The 20,245-nt window shown below is 35.5% G+C and overlaps 1 protein-coding gene across 1 annotated transcript; it reads right to left on the bottom strand.

Annotated features, from left to right (window-relative positions):
- Positions 1 to 347: 347 nt before the first annotated feature.
- On the bottom strand, positions 348 to 20,203 carry GTPBP10 (GTP binding protein 10). Its single transcript, XM_079931431.1, has 10 exons — positions 20,104 to 20,203; positions 17,260 to 17,453; positions 15,232 to 15,323; positions 14,662 to 14,806; positions 9,744 to 9,817; positions 8,130 to 8,182; positions 5,919 to 6,026; positions 5,281 to 5,358; positions 2,714 to 2,837; positions 348 to 868 (listed from the first exon to the last, which is right to left on the bottom strand). Exons 1-10 carry the CDS (start codon positions 20,134 to 20,136, stop codon positions 606 to 608), a joined length of 1,164 nt encoding a protein of 387 aa, XP_079787557.1. The 5' UTR covers positions 20,137 to 20,203; the 3' UTR covers positions 348 to 605.
- Between the last annotated feature and the right edge of the window lie 42 nt (positions 20,204 to 20,245).

Genomic DNA, 20,245 nt, shown 5'->3' on the forward strand with positions numbered 1-20,245 from the left:
GAGCCATGGCCGCTGAGCCTGCGCATCTGGAGCCTGTGCTCCGCAACGGGAGAGGCCACAACAGTGAGAGGCCCGCATACCACAAAAAAAAAAAAAAAATACTCTTATACTTAAGAAAGAAAAATTTCCAAAACCTGAAATCGCAAAGATCTATCTACTGATTATCAATGGTCTTTATTATCACTGAATATGTTCAAATTTAGGGTTTGAGGTTTTCCAAAAAAGAGAACTATTATATATTTAGTAGAACCAGGTACATGACAGACTTAAAGACAAACAAACAAAACCTAGTTGCTCATAAGGAATCCTTTATATAATTAAAAAAATGATCTCACTAGAGACATACGTACAGGAGTATTATAGGATTTTATTACAGGTGAATTGGCCATAAAATTATAAACTGTCATTTTTAACCCTCAGTTACTTTTTTTTTTCCAGTTACTTTTTTTTTTTACTGTTGATAGACTTAAGTACAAAACATCTTTAAAAAGTATGGTTTTTGAATGATGGCATATACACCAGGTTAGTAACAACTAACCTTCTAAAAAGTATGTCTGTGGAAAAGCTTCCAAATGAATGCAATTTCAATATCACTTTTAACAGATTCAAGTTATATCTATTCTGGCACTAGTAACAGCATTCTTTGATGGTAGCTCACTATAAGATATTGTATTGGAAATACGTAAATTAAGCAACTGCTTCTTATGATATGCATCATTTTCCTGGTTGGTGTGTTCATCTAGAGATTTCCTTATACAGTTCTTTAGTTCACCAATTCCTTCTCCAGTAACTGCAGAGATGGGGATGATGTGTTGGAACTCCACGGTCCTCTCTGGAATCATGTTTTTTTCAAATAAATGCAAAAAATCTGAAACAAAGAACACAAAACTAGGCTGATTTTCATTGTCTCTGAAAGTAAGTCAAAACTATGCTAGAGGTTTGATTTTTGAACCAGTGAACCAAAAACTAAGCATTTTAAATTTCTTTTTTCCTTTTCTTTCTAATAAGGTCTCAGAACCTTTGGTTTTTACTAGTGACAATGGTAAGGTTCTTGGCACGTGACAGGTACTTAATAAATATTTGTTGCATGAATATATTTTAAACAAAATTAAGTGTAAGTAAAAGATGAATCACAGAAGATGATTTACTTACAGAAGCAATAAATTTTGTTTTGGGGCGGTTCAATAAAGTAAGACAACATAGATTTTCTGAAAGAACTTTCCTATAACATAACATCATTTGTGATTTGGGATATTCTAGCTTGCTTCAGCACACAGGTGGCCTTTAATTTTCCTAATGGCTTATCATCACTGGTGCTGTGAGCCATACTAAAATTGAAAAGAGTTCAAGGAGTTCAATTCATCATTTTAGATGAATCCAATCTATCACCCCACAGGGGCTGACAGCCATTATATAACTTTTCGTTCTTCCCTGCCACCAAGGCAACAGAAGTAGGGATGCCATACTGATGGGATGGATCAACACTGACATGAACTGGAAAGGCTGCCTAAAAGAGGTTAGCCAAACAAACACAGAGCTTGGATTCTGAGATTCATTTACCCCCAAGGAAGTCTGAGAGGCTAACTCAGGAATTATCACTGAGGGGACTACATTGTTTTATGATGGTCCAAAATAGCTGCAAACTCCTGAATTACCCTCCCTTGTGGTACCTCCTCTGAAAGTTCCCTTTTCTGCAAGACCAGCCAGCAAATAGATCTAATGACCTCATAAAGCAAATGACATTAAGGAATAAAGGTTTATTTATAAATACTCCAGAGAATATTTATATCCCAAGGTAACTTATTAACTCAAGGACAGCCCAATATATAAATTATACGGGCTGTGGGGTAGATTTTGAGAGGGGAGAGAGGATCTTCTGGTGCTGCCTGGTAGTCCTAGTACCTTATAATTTAGCTTCCCCAATTTTTATCCCAAGGATAAAAAGAGAGATTAGGTCTATTTAAAAACATGTTAACTACTTACCTTCCACCCTACTTTCCTCATTTGTGCAAAAGGTCCTCTACTAGACTCAGAAAAATGAAAGCGTCATCACTGTACGATAGAGACTGTTCTGCAAAGGTCAATACTCAAAACTACGGAGAATCCCTTTAAATTTCTTTACACATAATGGTCCATTTAGGAACAAATTTCAAACAAATCCTTTTGGAGTAACAGCATCTATTATTCTGTACCACACATACATAGTGACTCAAGTTCTTTTTAGAAGATCAGTACTCTTTGGAGATCTACAGACCTGGCACTGCAAAGATACATACCTCTTTATAGAACTACTAGCTCTGTTTTAAAATTCATGATGTACTAGGGGAATGAAGTTCTAGAACTGGTGAAATATGTTAACAGACTTCACAGGTAGATGCTGACTTTATTCTCTTCTGATCCAAATTCCATTAACTCTTTAAGAGCCCACTTTAAGTTTTACTTCTTGATGATGCCTGACATTTTCAGCTCCAATTAATCTTTCTTTCCTTCTGTCTCCTCTAACTTATTGTCCATATCACACATTCTGAAATGGGATATTATTTTTTACAGTGTTATTTAGAAGTTTCATATGGTATGTGTTCTTTCTTCAAACATACTTTTTTTTTTAAGAGTAGCAACTTTCAGTTTTCTTTTCCACTGATTATAGTACCTAGCACTCTCTGCAAATAGCAGGTATTCATTAAATTGGCACTAAATGAATGAATGGGTTTACCTTTAGGATTCTGGAGTTGGTTCATCAATACATGGAATTTATCTTGGGCATCTGGCAAGTCCATTTTATTAACTGCCAGGAGCGCAGGTTTTGTCTGAAGTTCCTCTCTGTACAACTCCAACTCCTTTAAGCCAAAGAGAAAAACCAAATAATTTTATTAAAATATCTATATAAATGACCTATTTGGTAATGTCTTTCTTTACTTTATAGGCCTGGGTAATCTAGGGCCCATTCTCACCTCTGAAATGCAGTAAGTCCCAATAACCACAAAACTAATTAACAAAGGAAATGCAGAAAATGCTTACTAGTTAAGTCATATGTTAATACATTTTAGCTCATATGACATCCTAGAGACAGTTGTGATTTTGTGCCTAGAGCCAAATACAGATATCTGGACGTCTAGTAAGCACATAAATAAAATTCAGAACTAGATAGTGACAGCTTAATGCTATACCTGTATTATTCTTGGAAAAAGTTAAGTATGCTTAGAAGTAAATCTTTGTGACTATGGATTACGCAGTGGTTTCGTATATCTGACAAAAAGCATGAGCAAAAGAAAAAATAAACAAAGGGGACTTCATTAAAATTTAAAATTCTGTACTTCAAAAGACAACCTAAGGAAAGTGAAAAGAAAACTGAAAGAATAGGAGAAAATATTTGCAAATCATATATCTGATAAGGGATTTGTATCTAAATTATAAAGATCTCCTACAACTCAACAATTAAAAGACAACCCATTTTAAAAATGGGCAAAGAATGTGAACAGATATTTCTCCAAAGACATACAAATGCCTAATGAGCACATAAAAAGATGCTCAACATCATTAGTCACATTTCTCAACATCATTTCTCATTAAAGAAATGCAGGGCTTCCCTGGTGGCACAGTGGTTGAGAGTCCGCCTGCCGATGCAGGGGATGCGGGTTCGTGCTCCGGACTGGGAGGATCCCACATGCCGCGGAGCGGCTGGGCCCGTGAGCCGTGGCCGCTGAGCCTTGCATGTCCAGAGCCTGTGCTCCACAACAGGAGAGGCCACAACAGTGAGAGGCCCGCGTACCGCAAAAAAAAAAAAAAAAAAAAAAAAAAAAAAGAAAAAAATCACAACCACAATGAAATACCACTTCATCCCTACTAGGGAGGCTAAAAGAAAAAGACAATAATGAGTGTTGACATTAAAGTGGAAAAATTGGAAACTCATACATTGCTAGTAAGATTGTAAAATGGTATAATGCTGCAGTCACTCTGGAAAACAGTTTGGCAGTTCCCCAAAATGTTAAACAAAGAATAACCATATTATCCAGCAACTCCACTCCTAGGTATATACCCAAGAGAAATGAAAACATATCCACACAAAAACCTGTACACAAATGTTCACAGCAGTGTTATCAATAACAGGCAAAAAGTAGCAAATGAAATAGGATATAAAAGTCCTGAAGATAAACAACATCATGTTGTGTTAGAGAGAAATCATTGGCTGGATATAGAATGTATGGGGTGTGGCCAGGGGTGGGGGGAGGGAGGAGAACAATAGAGATACAGTGCTTGGTAAGAACCCAACCTTGCCAGACCTCGTAAACCATGTTCATGTTAGACTTAACCTAACAGCAATGGGAGACCACCAAAGTGTTTTAAGCAGGGAACAAACATTTGCTTGGTTCTTTAACAAAGATCACTCTAGCTGTGATATAAAACATGGCCTGGAGAGAACTAAGACTGGAAGCAGGGAGACAAGCTGGAGGGACTTAGAACATTCTAGCAAGAGGAGTTGATGATTATAACAGTGTGGGTGAAGACAAGTAGTTGCATTTCAGAGAAATTTAAGATATAAAACTGTCAGGGCTTGATACAGGTGGTAAGAAAGATAGAATCACTACCACCGAGGTTTCTGGCTTACATATTCAGTAAAGTTCTGGGGGAGGCTGGAGAATTAAAAAAAAAAAAAAAAAAAGGAGTTCAGTTCTATACATATTACATTTGAGAAGTTAATGGGACATCCAATCAAAGATGTCCAATAGGCAGCTGATCTAAAACATAGTAAAATATCTGAGTATCAGAGAACCTAAAAAGTAGGCTGAGAAATAGTCTAAGAAGTAGGAATAAAAGTTAAGCAAGATACAGTTTGAGAAGTATGTAACAGGGATTTGGAATCAAGGAAGGTTTTAATGATTACAACAGTTTGAGGAACAGGTAAACATCGCAAAACTGGAGACAGCAAGTTTAGATAATTTTTTAATTAACATCACAGCTTTAAAAAGTAGAGGCAGGGCTTCCCCGGTGGCGCAGTGGTTGAGAGTCTGCCTGCCGATTCAGGGGACACGGGTTCGTGCCCCGGTCCGGGAAGATCCCACATGCCGCAGAGCAGCTGGGCCCGTGAGCCATGGCCGCTGAGCCTGTGCATCCGGAGCCTGTGCTCCGCAACGGGAGAGGCCACAACAGTGAGAGGCCCGCGTACCGCAAAAAAAAAAAAAAAGGTAGAGGCAGACTATATATTTATTCGAATTATCATACGTTATCCCATACAGTCCTATGTGCCTACGTATTAGACCAGATATAAAACAGAAAACCTACTTTTGAAAGCAGTAGTATGGTTTCAAAGGCAGTTCTGTACTGAGTTTGGGAAGAAAGCTGAAATCCAGAAACATCAACCTAAAAAAATAAAAAGGGAAAAAGTCTGCTTTTAACATAAGAACAACAGCTATACAATTCTGTTTTGAAATGTTTTACTTGCTCAAGCTAAAAATAATTTCTCAATTTATACTCTACTGGTAATTTAGTAATTCGAAATGAGAGAAACTGATGTTTTAAGATAATTATAATTATTCTGATAAAACCACAATCATTAATGAGAAACTAGTACAGATTAAACAATTTATATCAATACAGACAATCTCATATATAACTGAACACCAGAAATGAAGTAGGAAATTGATCCTATATAATTTAGTAGTATATTGAAAATCTTAATGAATTAAACCTGACAAGTATGGCGAAACTTTAATCTGACATAGGAAACAATGCCACTTCCATCCCCATATTATAAATAAAGATTACTAACTGTATCTGACCCCTATCTAAATAGATTTAGTGGAATAGTATATGCTGCTACTTTATCTTTAAATGTTATTATTATAAAAAATTTCTAGGAAAACTAAATTCACTGGTTCTCACATTCATTTAAACATTACATTGATATGCATCTGACTTACAACAAAAAGTAGTTGTTTAGTTCTTTCTATATGCTTGAGGAATTTGTGGCCCATTCCTTTGTTCATGTGTGCTCCTTCTATTAAACCAGGAAGATCAGCTACTGATATCTAACACAAAATTAAATGGTATGATAATAAAAAAAAAAATGAAAACCACAATTACATCCAACAATTTTCATGATATTTCAATTATAAACAGTTCTTAATTTGTGATTACCACTGCATCTCTATAAAGTCAGGACACCTTTATAACAAAATAAATGTATTAAGAATCAAAGTCCTTTGTTATCAGAAATTAGTCCCATTTTTTACTTTAACAATCTAGGAATTTTATGGCTTAGTTTAACATTTACTAATCACATAAATTCGCTTTAGAATTCCATAAATTATATTGTTCAGTATGAACTTTTCAAAGAATTTCAATTTTCTAAATTCTTAAAAATATACAAGGATATTAATTCAGAAGACATTGACTTAGTATAGCTCTGTAGTTTTAAGTTTTATTCTATATGTAAATGGTTATTTGGTACCATTGTTTCTTTATTGTTCATATTCTACCAGAACTATTAACCACTCTTAAAAAGTAAGGGAAATAGTGTTACTATACTCCTTTTGGAGGTTATAAGAGTTACTAACCATTATTCTACTCTTGTGGTTTTCAAACCTCACTGCACATCATAATTATCTAAGAAACTTTTCTAAACGACAGATGCTCAAGCCCTATCCCCAAGGGGTTTGGTTTCAAATCACTGGGGCCCAAGCTTCATTTATCATTGTTGTTCTTAAGTTACCCAGATGATTCTGATGTACAGTAAGGGATGAGAAACACTGCTCTACACATACTGCCTGTGTGGTTAAAAATTTCAGTTTTAAAGAAAGTTGGAGCTATGTGACAAAGCAATGTACATGTAGGTCTCATGTCCTGAAATTCTCTTCAGAGGTTTTCTACTGATTTCCCTTAAAAATTACCAATAATGTTGTCTTTTCCTCTAAATATTGTTCTCTAAATTCATATTATCCTGTACTTATAATTTTAATTATTATTTAACATTCTATATAATTGTCGAAGTTTTAAAAAATTTTTACTGTTATACCACTATTATAAATATACATCTTCTATGTCTTTTGAATTATGTCAATGGATTATATGAAAGTATATTGATACATCATCACTTTAAGCCCATACTTTACATTAGGGTTCACCCTTGGTTTTACACATTCCATGGGTTTTGACAAATGTATGACATGTATCTAGTATCATACAGAATAGTTTCTCTGCCCTAAAAATCCTGTGTGCTGCTTGTTCAACCTTTCTTTCCTCCTAATCCTTGGCAACCGTTGACCTTTCTGCTATTTCCATAGTATTGCCTTTTTCCAGAATGACATATAGTTGAAATCATACAGTATGTAGCCTTTACAGATTGGCTTCTTTCACTTAGTAATACACATTGGAGGTTCCTTTGTGTCCTTTCATGGCTTGATGGCTCATTTCTTTTTAGTGTGAATGACATTCCATTATTGAGATGTACACAGTTTATTTATCCATTCACCTACTGAAGGACATCTTGGTTGTTTCCAAGTTTTGGCAATTATGAACAAAGCTGCTGCAAACATCCGTGTGCAGCTTTTGAGTGGACATAAGTTTTCAGTTTATTTGGGTAAATACCAAGGGATGCACCTGCTGATCATACATTAAACATTTTTAAAATTTTGTTACTTTCCTTTTTAATTTGTTTTTATTCTAATTATTCAAAAGTTCTTCCGTAGCAGGGAAAAATAAATTTTAATAGCTAGTTAAGACGAGGATCCCATTCAATTAAAAAAAATTTTTTTTTAAACAGTAAGTTGGAGTAAAATTACATCCATGAACTTTAGAAAATGTTTTTAGGAAATGAAAATCAATAATCAAATATGGCAGTAAAATATGGACTTGCAATGAGGACAAACTGATTAAGGCAATTAAGATACAATAAATGTTGTAACGACAAACTAGACCCAAACTTTAGAAGAACAAGAAATTATATTCTAATACAATATTTTTACTCTGATTGTGGTCAGCAGAATTGATTTGATCATGGTTTCACTTATCAAAAACAAAATCCTGCTACTGCTTCCCCCTAACACCACAGAAACTCCCAAATATTATAAAATCTAAGCACTAAGGCAAGTACTTTCATTACTAACCAAGTGTCTTATTTTAAAAATACCTACCTGTTTGAAATCATTATACATAATTTTTCCGAGTTCAGGCTTTAATGTTGTAACTAAAAGAAAAACAATAATAAATTGAGGCTAGAATACAGGTTTATACTCTCAAAATTGTCTTAGCGTCATGTATAAAATAAATAATATTTCGTTTCTGTGAACAACCTAATTCAGATTATGTTCTCATTTGTTGAAATTAAAGGTATAATTATCTTTGCTATTTATCATATACTTGGAAAAGGACAAAATATAGATTTTTATAATCTTCGAAAGCACAGGTGTAATTTAATTAGTGGGCCTCAAAGTCCCTGTCTCAAACTTTAAGGAGCATGGTAAAGGTGCTGAGGGTGGGGGCAGAATTTAGGTTTCTATCACTTGGGCTGTGGGTGAAATCTCTCTATGGTCCTTTCTCATTTAGTTATCCTCACGCTTCATCAATCCTGCCCTAGCCTCCTTCCTAGGACTTTTTGCTTTTCGTCTTCTTTCCTTCTCAAGAATCCCCTGTATTGTAACAATAAATATTGGCCATGTGATTTATAGCAGTTAGTACAAAATTAACTCTACTTTATCAATTTTAGAATGGTTTAATTTTATTTTCCATGTTAATGTCATTCTGTGCCATTTTGTTTAATGATGGTAAAGATCCTATCATATCCATTCACTACTCTTAGTCTAAGCTTCCATTATATCTCATCCAGCTACTGCAGTAGCCAGTTCTACTAACTGTTCTTTCCAGATCCATTTATGTCCCACACCAATCCATGTTCTACATTACACGCCAATAGATCTTTTTTGAAAAGCATATCTAATCACTGTTTTCCCTTGTTAAAAAGCTATCAACTGCTCTTAAGCCACAGAGATCAAATACAGCCTATATGGCCTGTATCACAGGTCTCCACCTGCATCTCTAGCCTCATCTTGATTCCCTCTTCCCCTTACTACATGTTCTCTAGACAAACAAATCTACTCCCTGCCACCACAGAGTCTTTGTGCACATGCTATTTCCTTTGACTGAAAGACTCTCACCTCCATTGTCTGTCACCAATTAACTCATATTTATTGCTCATATCTCAGCCCCACCATCACACTTCCCCAAAGAAATCTAAAGCAGTCACCTACACTCTTTCATAGAACCATATTATATTCTCTTATATTCATTAGTGAGATATGTGCCTTCCCCCACTTGTCTGTAAGTTCAATAAAAATCAAAACAAAAGAAGTATTCACTTCTGCTTACCAGCCTTTGTAACTCCAGAATTTATTGTTATTGATAGTTCCTAGAAATAATTATTTGCTAAATGAATGAAAGAATTGATCTCTGCCTTCGTAGCATTTATCACAGTGTTTGATAAAGGGTAGGTGCTCATAAAATTGTTAACTAAACTGAATAATGATTATACAATAGACAAATAAATGCAACAAAGTGTCTAATTAGCAGTACTAGGAACTTTGCTGAGAGCTATAAAGGTTTCAAAGATTAATGGGAAATACATGTACTCTGTCTGCCAAGAGTTTTCAAACTAAGGTTACCCCAGTTATCATTTTTTTCACATTCAAAGAAAGATTAGTCTTTAAAAATTTGCCTCTACACATTAAAAAAACAAAGCAAATTATACTTACATGCATAATCTGCAATTGCAGGTTTTGCATGAGAAATCTTACTTAGCAAAGAGGATTTTCCAGCATTTGGGAATCTGAAACAAGAAAATAAATTTATACATTACAACAAATATCAGCATTATAAATACTTGCTTATCTCTGAATTCCTAACATTTCAAGATGCAGACTTCTTGAATATTGCTGGGATTAAAAGTAGACTATAAATTTAAAATAATCTTGAAAAACTTGAGGAACAAAATATACTTATAGAAAAGGTAAAGATAAATTTATGGTGAACACTAAGGATGTTTCAGTATTGACAGTAAATCAAATAATGTTAAAAAAAAAACAGCTTGTAAATCATAGAAAAACATAAAGAAACTAATAAAAATACCTGCAATTCACTATCTCTAGCCAAATACTGACAAAATATTTCATATATTGTCTTTTGTATTTTTTAAAACAAACATTTTATATGGACATTTCACTAGCAAAGTAATGAATCCTATTTAGCCATCACCTAGCTTAAACAAATATTAATACATTCTTAATAATTTTTGTAAAGTTGGTTTCTTTAAACAGAGACCCAAATAAGGTCTGCATATTACAGTTGGTTGATGTGCCTTTTAAATTTCTTTTGGTACAGGCTCCCTCTCCAGGTTTTTCCCCTTTGCAATTTTATTTTTAAAGAAACTGGGCCATTTGTCCTGTAGCTTCTTTGCCATAGTCTGGATTTTTCTGCTGATGCCCATGATGTCAGTTAACATGCTCCTATAAACTGGTAGATATGAAGCCTTGATCAGATTCAGCTTTGATTCCTTTTTTTGCTGAAAGACTATTCACAGCTGGTCGGCCTCCTTTTAAACTGAATTATATAAGGTGAATGCAGTTCAAGGGTGTAGTGCAATTTACTTAACTAATTTCTTATTGTTAGGCATTTAGGTGGTCTCAAATTTTTTACTGTTATAAATAACTCTGCAAAAAATACGCATACAGCTAGAAAGACATACACCAATGTTAAGTCACCTTAACATCAAATGGTGCGATTTTAACATTCAACTCTTTTTTTTCTTTCTGCAAATGAGCACTAATTATTTGTCAAGCTTTTTTTTTTTTTTGCAGTATGCGGGCCTCTCACTGTTGTGGCCTCTCCCGTTGAGTGCTCCAGAAGCGCAGGCTCAGCGGCCACGGCTCACGGGCCCAGCCGCTCCGTGGCATGTGGGATCTTCCCGGACTGGGGCACAAACCCGTGTCCCCTGCATTGGCAGGCGGACTCTCAACCACTGCGCCACCAGGGAAGCCCTGTCAAGCTTTTTTAAAAAAACTTTAAACGCTGAAGTGAACCTTTACATATACCTTTAATTTCTTTCTTGAGGTAAATTTCTAGATAAGGAAATACTAGATTAAACTACATGGCTGTTTTAAAGGCCTTGATTTTATTGCTAAATATCCCTCAAGAAAGGCCCACAATGGATGAAAGAAAGTACTAGGAATGGGAGCCACTTAAGAGATGATTTCCTAAATTTCATTCAGATATTTTCATTAAATTTATTCAACCAATGGGAATGTAAATTGGTGCAGCCACTATGGAAAACAGTATGGAGGTTCCTCAAAAAATTAAAAATAGAACTACCATATGATCCAGCAATTACACTTCTGGATGTTTATCCAAAAAAAATAAAAAAAGACACTAACTCAAAAAGATATATGCACCTCATGTTTACTGCAGCATTATTTACAACAACCAAGATGTGAAAGCAATCTAAGTGTCCATCAATGGATGAATGCATACAGAAAATATGTGTGTGTGTGTGTGTGTGTGTGTGTGTGTGTGTGTGTGTGTGTGTGTGTGTGTGTCAGCGGTGGGGGGAGAGGGTTACAAAGTGGGCAAAGGTGGTGAAAAGATAAAAAAAAAATCCAGTTGTGGGGAATTTCCTGGCAGGCCAGTGGCTAGGAGTTTGCACTTCCACTGCTGAGGGCTTGGGTTCGATCCCTGTTTGGGGAACTAAGATCCCGCAAGCCACATTGTGTGGCCAAAAAAAAAAAAAAAAAAAAAAAATCTAGTTGTAAAAAAAATATCATGGGGATATAATGTACAGCATGGTGATTATAGTTAATAATACAATATTGTAGGTCTTCCCTGGTGGCACAGTGGTTGAGAGTCCGCCTGCCGATTCAGGGGACACGGGTTCATGCCCCGGTCCGGGAAGATCCCACATGCCGCGGAGCGGCTGGGCCCGTGAGCCATGGCCGCTGAGCCTGCGCATCCAGAGCCTGTGTTCCGCAACGGGAGAGGCCACAACAGTGAGAGGCCCGTGTACTGGAAAAAAAAAATAATAATAATATAATATTGTATATTTTAAAGTTGCTAAGACAGTAAATCTTAAAAGTTCTCATCACAAGAAAAAAAATTTGTAACTATACATGGTGTCAGATGTTAACTAGATTTATGGTGGTGATCATTCTGCAACATATACAAATGTCAAATCATTACACTGTACACCTGAAACTTATATAATGTTATATGTCAATTATATCTCAATTTAAAAAAATTATCCAACAAATATTTATTGAGCACTGCCTTGGGCCAGGCAATATACTAGGCAGGAGAAATATAGCAATCAATAAGACAGACGTGATCCCTGTCTTCACAGTTTTCATTCAAATCAAGATTTTTCAAAACTCTGCCACATTTTCATTTGGAATAATGGTGCAATATTTTACAAATATTAATTTGGAATTCTATAAAAATGTATATGCTCTTAATGGAGATCTTTAAACAATTTTTCTCATTAAAATATTTCTATAATAAATTTAGAATAAAACTATGTGAGATTTCTTAATGACTCGTTTCCCCTAGAAATACAGTATTTTCTTATATCCTGTTACACTTAGGCTCTTGTAATTTTTTGAAAAGCAAATTGCAATCATTTTTGCCATGATTATCATTAGTTGGACTTGCTTATTTCTTTCTAATATCCTCATATTTTCATAACAATGATTAAACACAGAAAAATGCAAGCAACTATTTCCAAAGATATCAAAATAGAAGAAGAAAAAGGAAGCTACCAGGTGAAGAACAGATACCTGAGATTTTTATTGACAAGTACCTAACGAAAATTTTAGAGGCTGAAATCCAACCTATGCAAAGACCAGATTTGAAAACAGCAGTACAAGTGTATTAGTTATATGATATCTTTCTTCTAATGTTCAGTTCATTCCTGAAACCGGCTAAAAGGACATCTGCTTATGCTGGTATTCACATTAGCAACTTTTTAAGAATAGTTACCTAATTTAAAAGCAGTAGCATACATGTTAAACATTGTGCTCTAGAATCATGATGCTTGCTATTGACTAATATCAAGTCCACTTCTGAAAAGCTTAGTGTATCACTATATGTGGTCTCCAATAAGTTGGCAATGATGATGATACCAGCTACCATTCATTCATTGAGCATTCATAAATCCAAGGCATGTATTATGCTGCAAATGCAATATCTTACTCAGCAATAACATTTTAAGGTGAGAACTACTGCCATCCACTATTAAAGATGAGAAAAAAAAAAAAAAGGCTTTAGAGAGACTGTATCCAAAACCATCCAGCCAGCCTCCAGAGGATTTGAGATTCTAACCCAAACAGTCTCACTTGAGTCTGCCATCGCCATCCCACTTCTATTCACTACTCAGCCTTGCTATGTTCTTCTTAGGCTGTAAAGGTGTCTCTATGGAACCTGAAACACATTTTCCTACAAAATAAGAAAGTGAATGGCTGGATTCTCAGTCTTATCCACAAAACCCTATTAAGTCCATAATGTTCCTAAAAATATATATTATTACAGAACCTATGACTCATAACCCTCATAACTATGTTTCATTGAAAATATTAAATGTGAATGGCAAGCTTAAATGCCAGGATCACATCTTTCTCTGTTACAATTTCAGCAGGAATGAGGCCTCTGTGAACTCTAAGCTACTGCTAGTAAGACCTAAACAGGCATGGAAAGAGGTGAGGGATTCAGAGTGAAGAGTGTGGTAAAGAAGCAGTGAGATGCGGGAAGAGGAAGATGAAAGAGCTTAGAAAGAAGCTATGGAAAAGCAAGGCATGGAACTGGCAGCTGGAGTAGAGCGGCCGTTTCCCCTCCCTTTTCCCAAGGCCTTCCATCTGACTATTGTGTAATGCTATAGTGGGACTTGGGAGAGGAAGACAGAGAGGGAGAGGAGACACGCAAAGCTGAAGTTTTCCCTTCCTTTATCTACTTTCTATCTTGCTATTTATCTCCCTCCATTTATGTGCCAGCACTGCAAACCCTATAGCTAAGTAGCATTGTTTGATGAAAGAATGGAGGCTGGTGGAAGAGGAGAACATTGGAAGGTGTGCAGCACTGAGAATGGACAGCTCCTAAACAGAGAGTGAAGGATAGGGAAACGGTCATAGCAAGATCCAGCTTAGTGCTCAATAGTGTGTAAAGTTGATGGTTGAGATCATCTGTACCGGCCTTTAGCCATCTGATTAATGATACTTCAATACTTCTATTAAGACTTGTAAGAATATCTTGGTCATTTTTCCCCTACTTTTTATTTCCTTCCATACACTTTTTAATATGTGGCTTGTTTGGATTTCTAATTTTATTCTTTAATAGTTGGTAACATTCTTTTGTATTTGATTGACTTTTCTGTGTTTATTTATTTTCTAACATTTCCACTGCCCTATTCAATTGCTATGATCTTCGACAAATGAATAGTGACTATGAAACTCTATGTTGGCAATATTAGCAGCATATTCTTTTTTTTTTTAAGCAGCATTTTCTTAAAGTACACAAACAATACACAAATTCCATGAATTAGAAATAATGCTAGCCCCAAATTAACATTTATATTTACTTCCTATTCATGAACTATCTCTCTGAAAGTATAAAAATAAAAATATGAATGATACTTACCCTACCAAGCCTATATCAGCTATAAGTTTTAGATCAAGGTGAATTACTCGTTTCTGGCCTTTCAATGGTAAGAAATTTGTAAGTAATTTACCACCAAGACCTCCTTCAGCTACCAAAATTCTGTCTTTCTCTTTATTGAGTTCTCCTTAAAAAGAGAGATAAAGATACTTAAAGCAAAGATTAGTAAGTGGAGCTAATCACTAACGACATTTTTCTTTCAGAAACAGATGCCAGGAAATTCCAGTTTACAAATCTAAAGGGCTAAACGATAGCATCAAGTTTCTATTAAAAATCTGACTCCAAGAAAACACTTTTGCAAGTGGTTGAAAAAAATGCTAGTTATTTGTTTTAAAACCGAGTAAATACTCTTACATCTTTAAAATAATTTTAAATCTAGCAGCTAATTCTGAACTGTTATATAATGTTTTTAAAAGCTGTTTTATAAACTAGCAGCTAAAATACTTAATGTTTAAAAAAAATCCTGAAACTTAAGAGGTGCTATTCCCCACAGATCTCAATTTTAGAAAACGTGCACATTTTTCACAACCTTAGAATCTACAATACACTTACCTATAATTTTACCATTTTCATCAGTTATTGAAATACCCAAAGGTACAGGAATTTCACAGTCTTTTCCTTTGGAGCCTTTCAGTGCACTAACTCTATAAAAAAATAAAGCTAAATTAACATAAAGAAAATCTGCTAGATTAAATGGTTGATGTTTCAAGCAAATACAATGGTATACAAAGAAGACTAGCAACCAATTCTTATAATGCAGATGTTAAATGGCCAAATAATGGAGAAAAAACAAAATTATCCCTATTTATTTATTTGCATTTTAGACTACTGTATCTCAATAAAAATAATATTAAGTAATGATTTAAGTTACTAAGCTAACTACCAAAAGTCATTTTAACTCATAATGAACTAAAATATTGTACGTTTGAAAGGAAGAGATCATTGCAACATGAATAAACTAGAAAAAAAATGGAAAATCCAGTGAATAACAAGGCTTTTTAAAAAATGACCTGAAATGAGAGTACTTTAATTATAGGAGGCTCATATGGCGATTCTTAAACTGCTCAAGAGAGGATAAAGTGGTACAAGCTTCTAACTAGTAATTCCACTTCTGGGAATTTATCCTAAAAAAAAAAAAATTGAACAACCATGTAAACTATTATATACACAAGGATGTGTACTGCATTGTGACAATAACAGTAAAAAAAAAACACAATACCTAAATAGATGAATGACAAAATAATTTATGTTATTTCCAATATATCTTTCCTGTAATGCTTTTTCCTCCCCTTCATCCAGTTGGCTCCTATTGATCCTTTAGATTTAAGCCTCTACATTCTAAAAATTCCAACACACAATCGCAGTAACTGTTCTATTTAAATCTTTCTTAACATTTAAACGTTATACACCATCTTTAGCATACCACTTATCTAAACACAGAATAAGGCTGGAATCACAGCAACCTTAATTTTCAAAAGAAATTATAAAATGATGAAAAATTTTACTTTAGGATATAAACTGCAGTTATTTTCTACCGGTAACATCAAAATAATACAACAACATTCTGATCTTAAAGCTTTGATTACTGAATTCTAATATAGGGCTCTCAAAATTTGCCCTGTAAAGACTATTCATAAACAAAAATGCTCAAAAGAAATGTAAGGGGTTTCTCTAAGGATTCCTTTACCAGCAGAGGATGCTGCTAGATATTTGGGGCAGGATAATTTGTTGTTGTTGTTGGGGGCATTCCTCACCCTGTGTTACAGGGTGTTTAGCCTATATCCAGGCTCTATCCTTTGCTTACACTCATCCCCCAAGCAAGTGACACATTCCATCCTCTACGACTGTGACAAAAAAAATATACCCAAACACTTCCTTGGGAAGGGGAAAGAAAAAAGGAACAGAAAGCCTAACTTTTATACCAACACCTCCTAAGGAACAACAGAATGACAGAGGCCTGAGGAACCACAGACTGCATTTTGATGGAAGCTTTAAGAATTTTTTTTCTTCGTTTTCTTTACAATGAAAGAAAAAATTCTTCTCATATTTTGAGGCCAACATAATATGTTCCACAGAAAATAGCAAACATTAACAAAAAACAAAGGGAAGATTTTGCTGTCAGAGAGAAAATCAAAACAGAGTCAAAAGGAAAACATTCAAGAGATGTAGCAGCAAACAGGCTCTAAATTTTAAGTACTGCCTACAAGATGCTGGCAGAACTATGGGTGGCAGTGGGGTGGAGTAGCCAGTTAAGATTCTAGAAAGTTTCCTAAAGACTGTCAAAGATAATGTTAGAAGAAAACAGTGGAGATTCAGATCATTTTCTGGTTCTACAAAGGAAGTATAAAAGAATATAAACAGACACTGGGAGAAGAAAAGGATAAAAAGTTTAAAAACGTCAAAACATTCCATAGTACCTATCTTTTATATTTACTAGAGACAAAAATAGTAGATTTTTGCTCAGTTACAAATCCAGGATATTATTTACTTCAAATTACCAATTAAATTTTTATCTCAACTTTTTTTTTCTTCTTCCGGGGGCAATTAATTTCATACAAAACCATTCAGTTAAATACTTACCGACTGTTTGCTCCTTCTCCAGCCACAAACCGTTTCTGAGGATATTTATCTTTAAGTTGTTTTAAAGTCATTTTGTTATGGGCTACAACCCAGACGTCACCACCTTTTCCACCTTCTCCCCCTAAGCGAGGGTAGCCCATTCCACCACTTCCTCCCTTGGTGAAGAGTCTCAGGTTATCAATGAAGTCTCCATACTTAAAAAGAGAAAGAGGACATTTGTATACCACATGTGCTTACCAATTTTGAATTCCTTTCTAGTTCTTTGTTGCCACTAAAACTCCTAAAAAAAAAAAAATGGCTTTCCGTATGCCACATTTATTGTCTTTTCTTAGTTTACCTCCTGTCTGACCTCACTTTCCCATTAGATTAATTCTCTTAAGACCCTGTTTTTCACATTCAATTGTTGTCCTTCCAATCCTGAAGGTCTCTGACACTGGCCCACTTTTCAATCTAGACTTTCTCCCCTGGGTGATCTCAGTTTGTACCAGTAACTATCACCTAGGTGAGATATTCTCTATCCCAGTTAGTTGAACATCTCCACCAGACGTGAGCTTAATAGTCTAAAGCAACTGAGAACGAGATCAGTATTTAACTTATATTTGAAACCCCTCAAATATATAACTTCTTAGGTATTGAAAGGATAATAGTCACCTAAATACATGTTATATAACAAAACCAAACTTTTCCCTAGGTAAATTCTGTTCCTCCAATGTTCTCACAAATAATGAAACGATAGTTTATCTACTCACTGAGACCACACATGGGGATCTTAGACTATACCTGCTTCTCTTCCCGAAGCCCTACTATCTTTCCTTTTTTGGCACAACTAACTACCCTAGTATCTTGATCATTACATTAGCTCCTAACTGGTCTTTCAATGTCTAGTCATTCCTTCCTCAACACATCCTCTGTCTCACTGCCTGAGCGATTTTTCTGACAATGGATCTGATCTCTCAACATGTTTCTCCCTTACTCAAAAACCATTCATGGTTTTTTGCTGTTTATGAAATAAAGTCTAAAATTCTCAATGCTATATTCAAATCTCTTAACCTACCCTTCACATTTCATTTCCATTCATTCAACCCCTCCTATATCCTCTTCCTCTCTTTGCTCTATGCTACACAATATACTGTCACTTCTCCATGGCATTCTGCTCAGGCTTTTTCATCTACTTACAATGTCATTTGTTCTTTTCTATCATAAACCCACCTGAATGTCATATTTTCCGATGTCTTTCTTAATTCCTTTAACCAACACTTACCATTGATTTTCCTGGGCTCTCAGTAATTGGATTATATCGCTATTATTAGATCTCTAGAAATCATACACTGTATTTAGGGTTTATTTCTGTTTCCCTCACTAAATCAAGAACTTCTTGCAGGTAAGATCCTATGTCTTAACCCCCTGGGCTGTCAAAATTCCTCACAATTTCTTAAATTCATAACCTTTAATCATTTAGGATAGTTTTAAGTATCGAAAACATCTGGGAACTTTTTTCAAAAATGCATACACTCCACTGACCATTCTGATACTCTGGAGGAGGGGATGAGAATAGGGTAAGCCAGCACATTTATCAAAAGCTCCTTTGCTGATTCTGATAAATCTGTCTAGACTTGAGATTGCAGTGGATAGTTACACAGCAAAGATTCAAAGCGAGTATGCAAATATAATCACGAAACAGAGTATTGTAAGGGTGGAAGGAATATACAAAACATGAACTTAAGGGCTAGCCAGAGTATTTTTCTCTGGAGGCTGACGAACTTATGCTTTGGCTGGGTAGAGCTAGATCAGAAATGCATCACAAGTAAGTGAAGAGGTAGATTCCCCTTGCAAACAACATTGACTGGAAGTGAGTGTTATGGCAGTAAAGTTACACAGCTAGCATTTAAAAACGTATCCAGCAAAAAATGCAGTAGTTCATTTTTTTAGCTTACAGATTAGTTATCCTGTATGCCCAAGTACTATCCTTCACAAGTCTCTCTTCTTCTGACCACCTATTTTCTGGAAAATAAAGTAAAACTTTACTAACCATGGTATTACTAACCATGCCTTTCCTCCGACAAAAAGAAACCTCCTGTTTTTGAAGTTCCTTTCAATATGTGACACATTTTTTACTGCTCTAGATTTATCAGGTTCATAGATTTAGAACTCAAACTTAAAAGTAATATCTCAATCTCGTCCTTAGTAATAAGGTAATGACCAAACCTGATGACGGCAGGTTTCAAAAAACATTGCTAGTAAGGATCTTAAAGAGGTTTTTATATTTGAAAAGCAACTGTAAATTTTTTACAGAAACGATTCTAAAACCCGCACTGCACAAAAGCTGACCTAGTTTCTTGCAAGAAGGCAAGTCAGTTACCTATTTTCGTTTACTGATGAAAAGTTGTCTTTAGAAAGCTCTTAATAACAATGCACTCAACGAAAAAATATGTAAAAACAAGTTATGGATATTATTATTTAAAAGGAGGAAAATACACTATTTGAGCCAAAAGAAAAAGTCAAACCTACACTTCACATACACCGTATTGCATGTATAAACAGCAGGCAGTTACCCCAGCTCTTCATCCCACGTGCGCACAATTCCCTTGAAAAATCTCAAACCCTGTTCCAAACAACCGTCCTAACCATGCCCGGTAGACTAGACACGCCCTTCTCACCCCTTACAGGCCAAGCCCGACTCCCTGAGGGGCGAAAAGGAGAGGACTATGGTAGAAAAGAAGCAGGAAAGAGGCCCCCAGGAAGAAAACAGTGGGGAGGGATGGAGGCGAAGAAGAACCAGAGCCCTCAGGTGGGGCTAGAGGCACCAGGTGTCGGACATCAGTCTGAGGGGCACCAATCACGGACCTTTCTGAGCAACACCCGACTGCAGATCACCATGCCCGCGACGGTCGAGAATTCACTCCCGCGGAAGCTGTTCGCACCGAAGTGCGGCGCGCTCTTCTAACGTCACCACCACCCGCCGCTGCTATTTTGTATCCGCACGCTG

This window comes from Stenella coeruleoalba (genome assembly GCF_951394435.1).
Source record: "Stenella coeruleoalba genome assembly, chromosome: 9".
Taxonomy (NCBI): domain Eukaryota; kingdom Metazoa; phylum Chordata; class Mammalia; order Artiodactyla; family Delphinidae; genus Stenella; species Stenella coeruleoalba.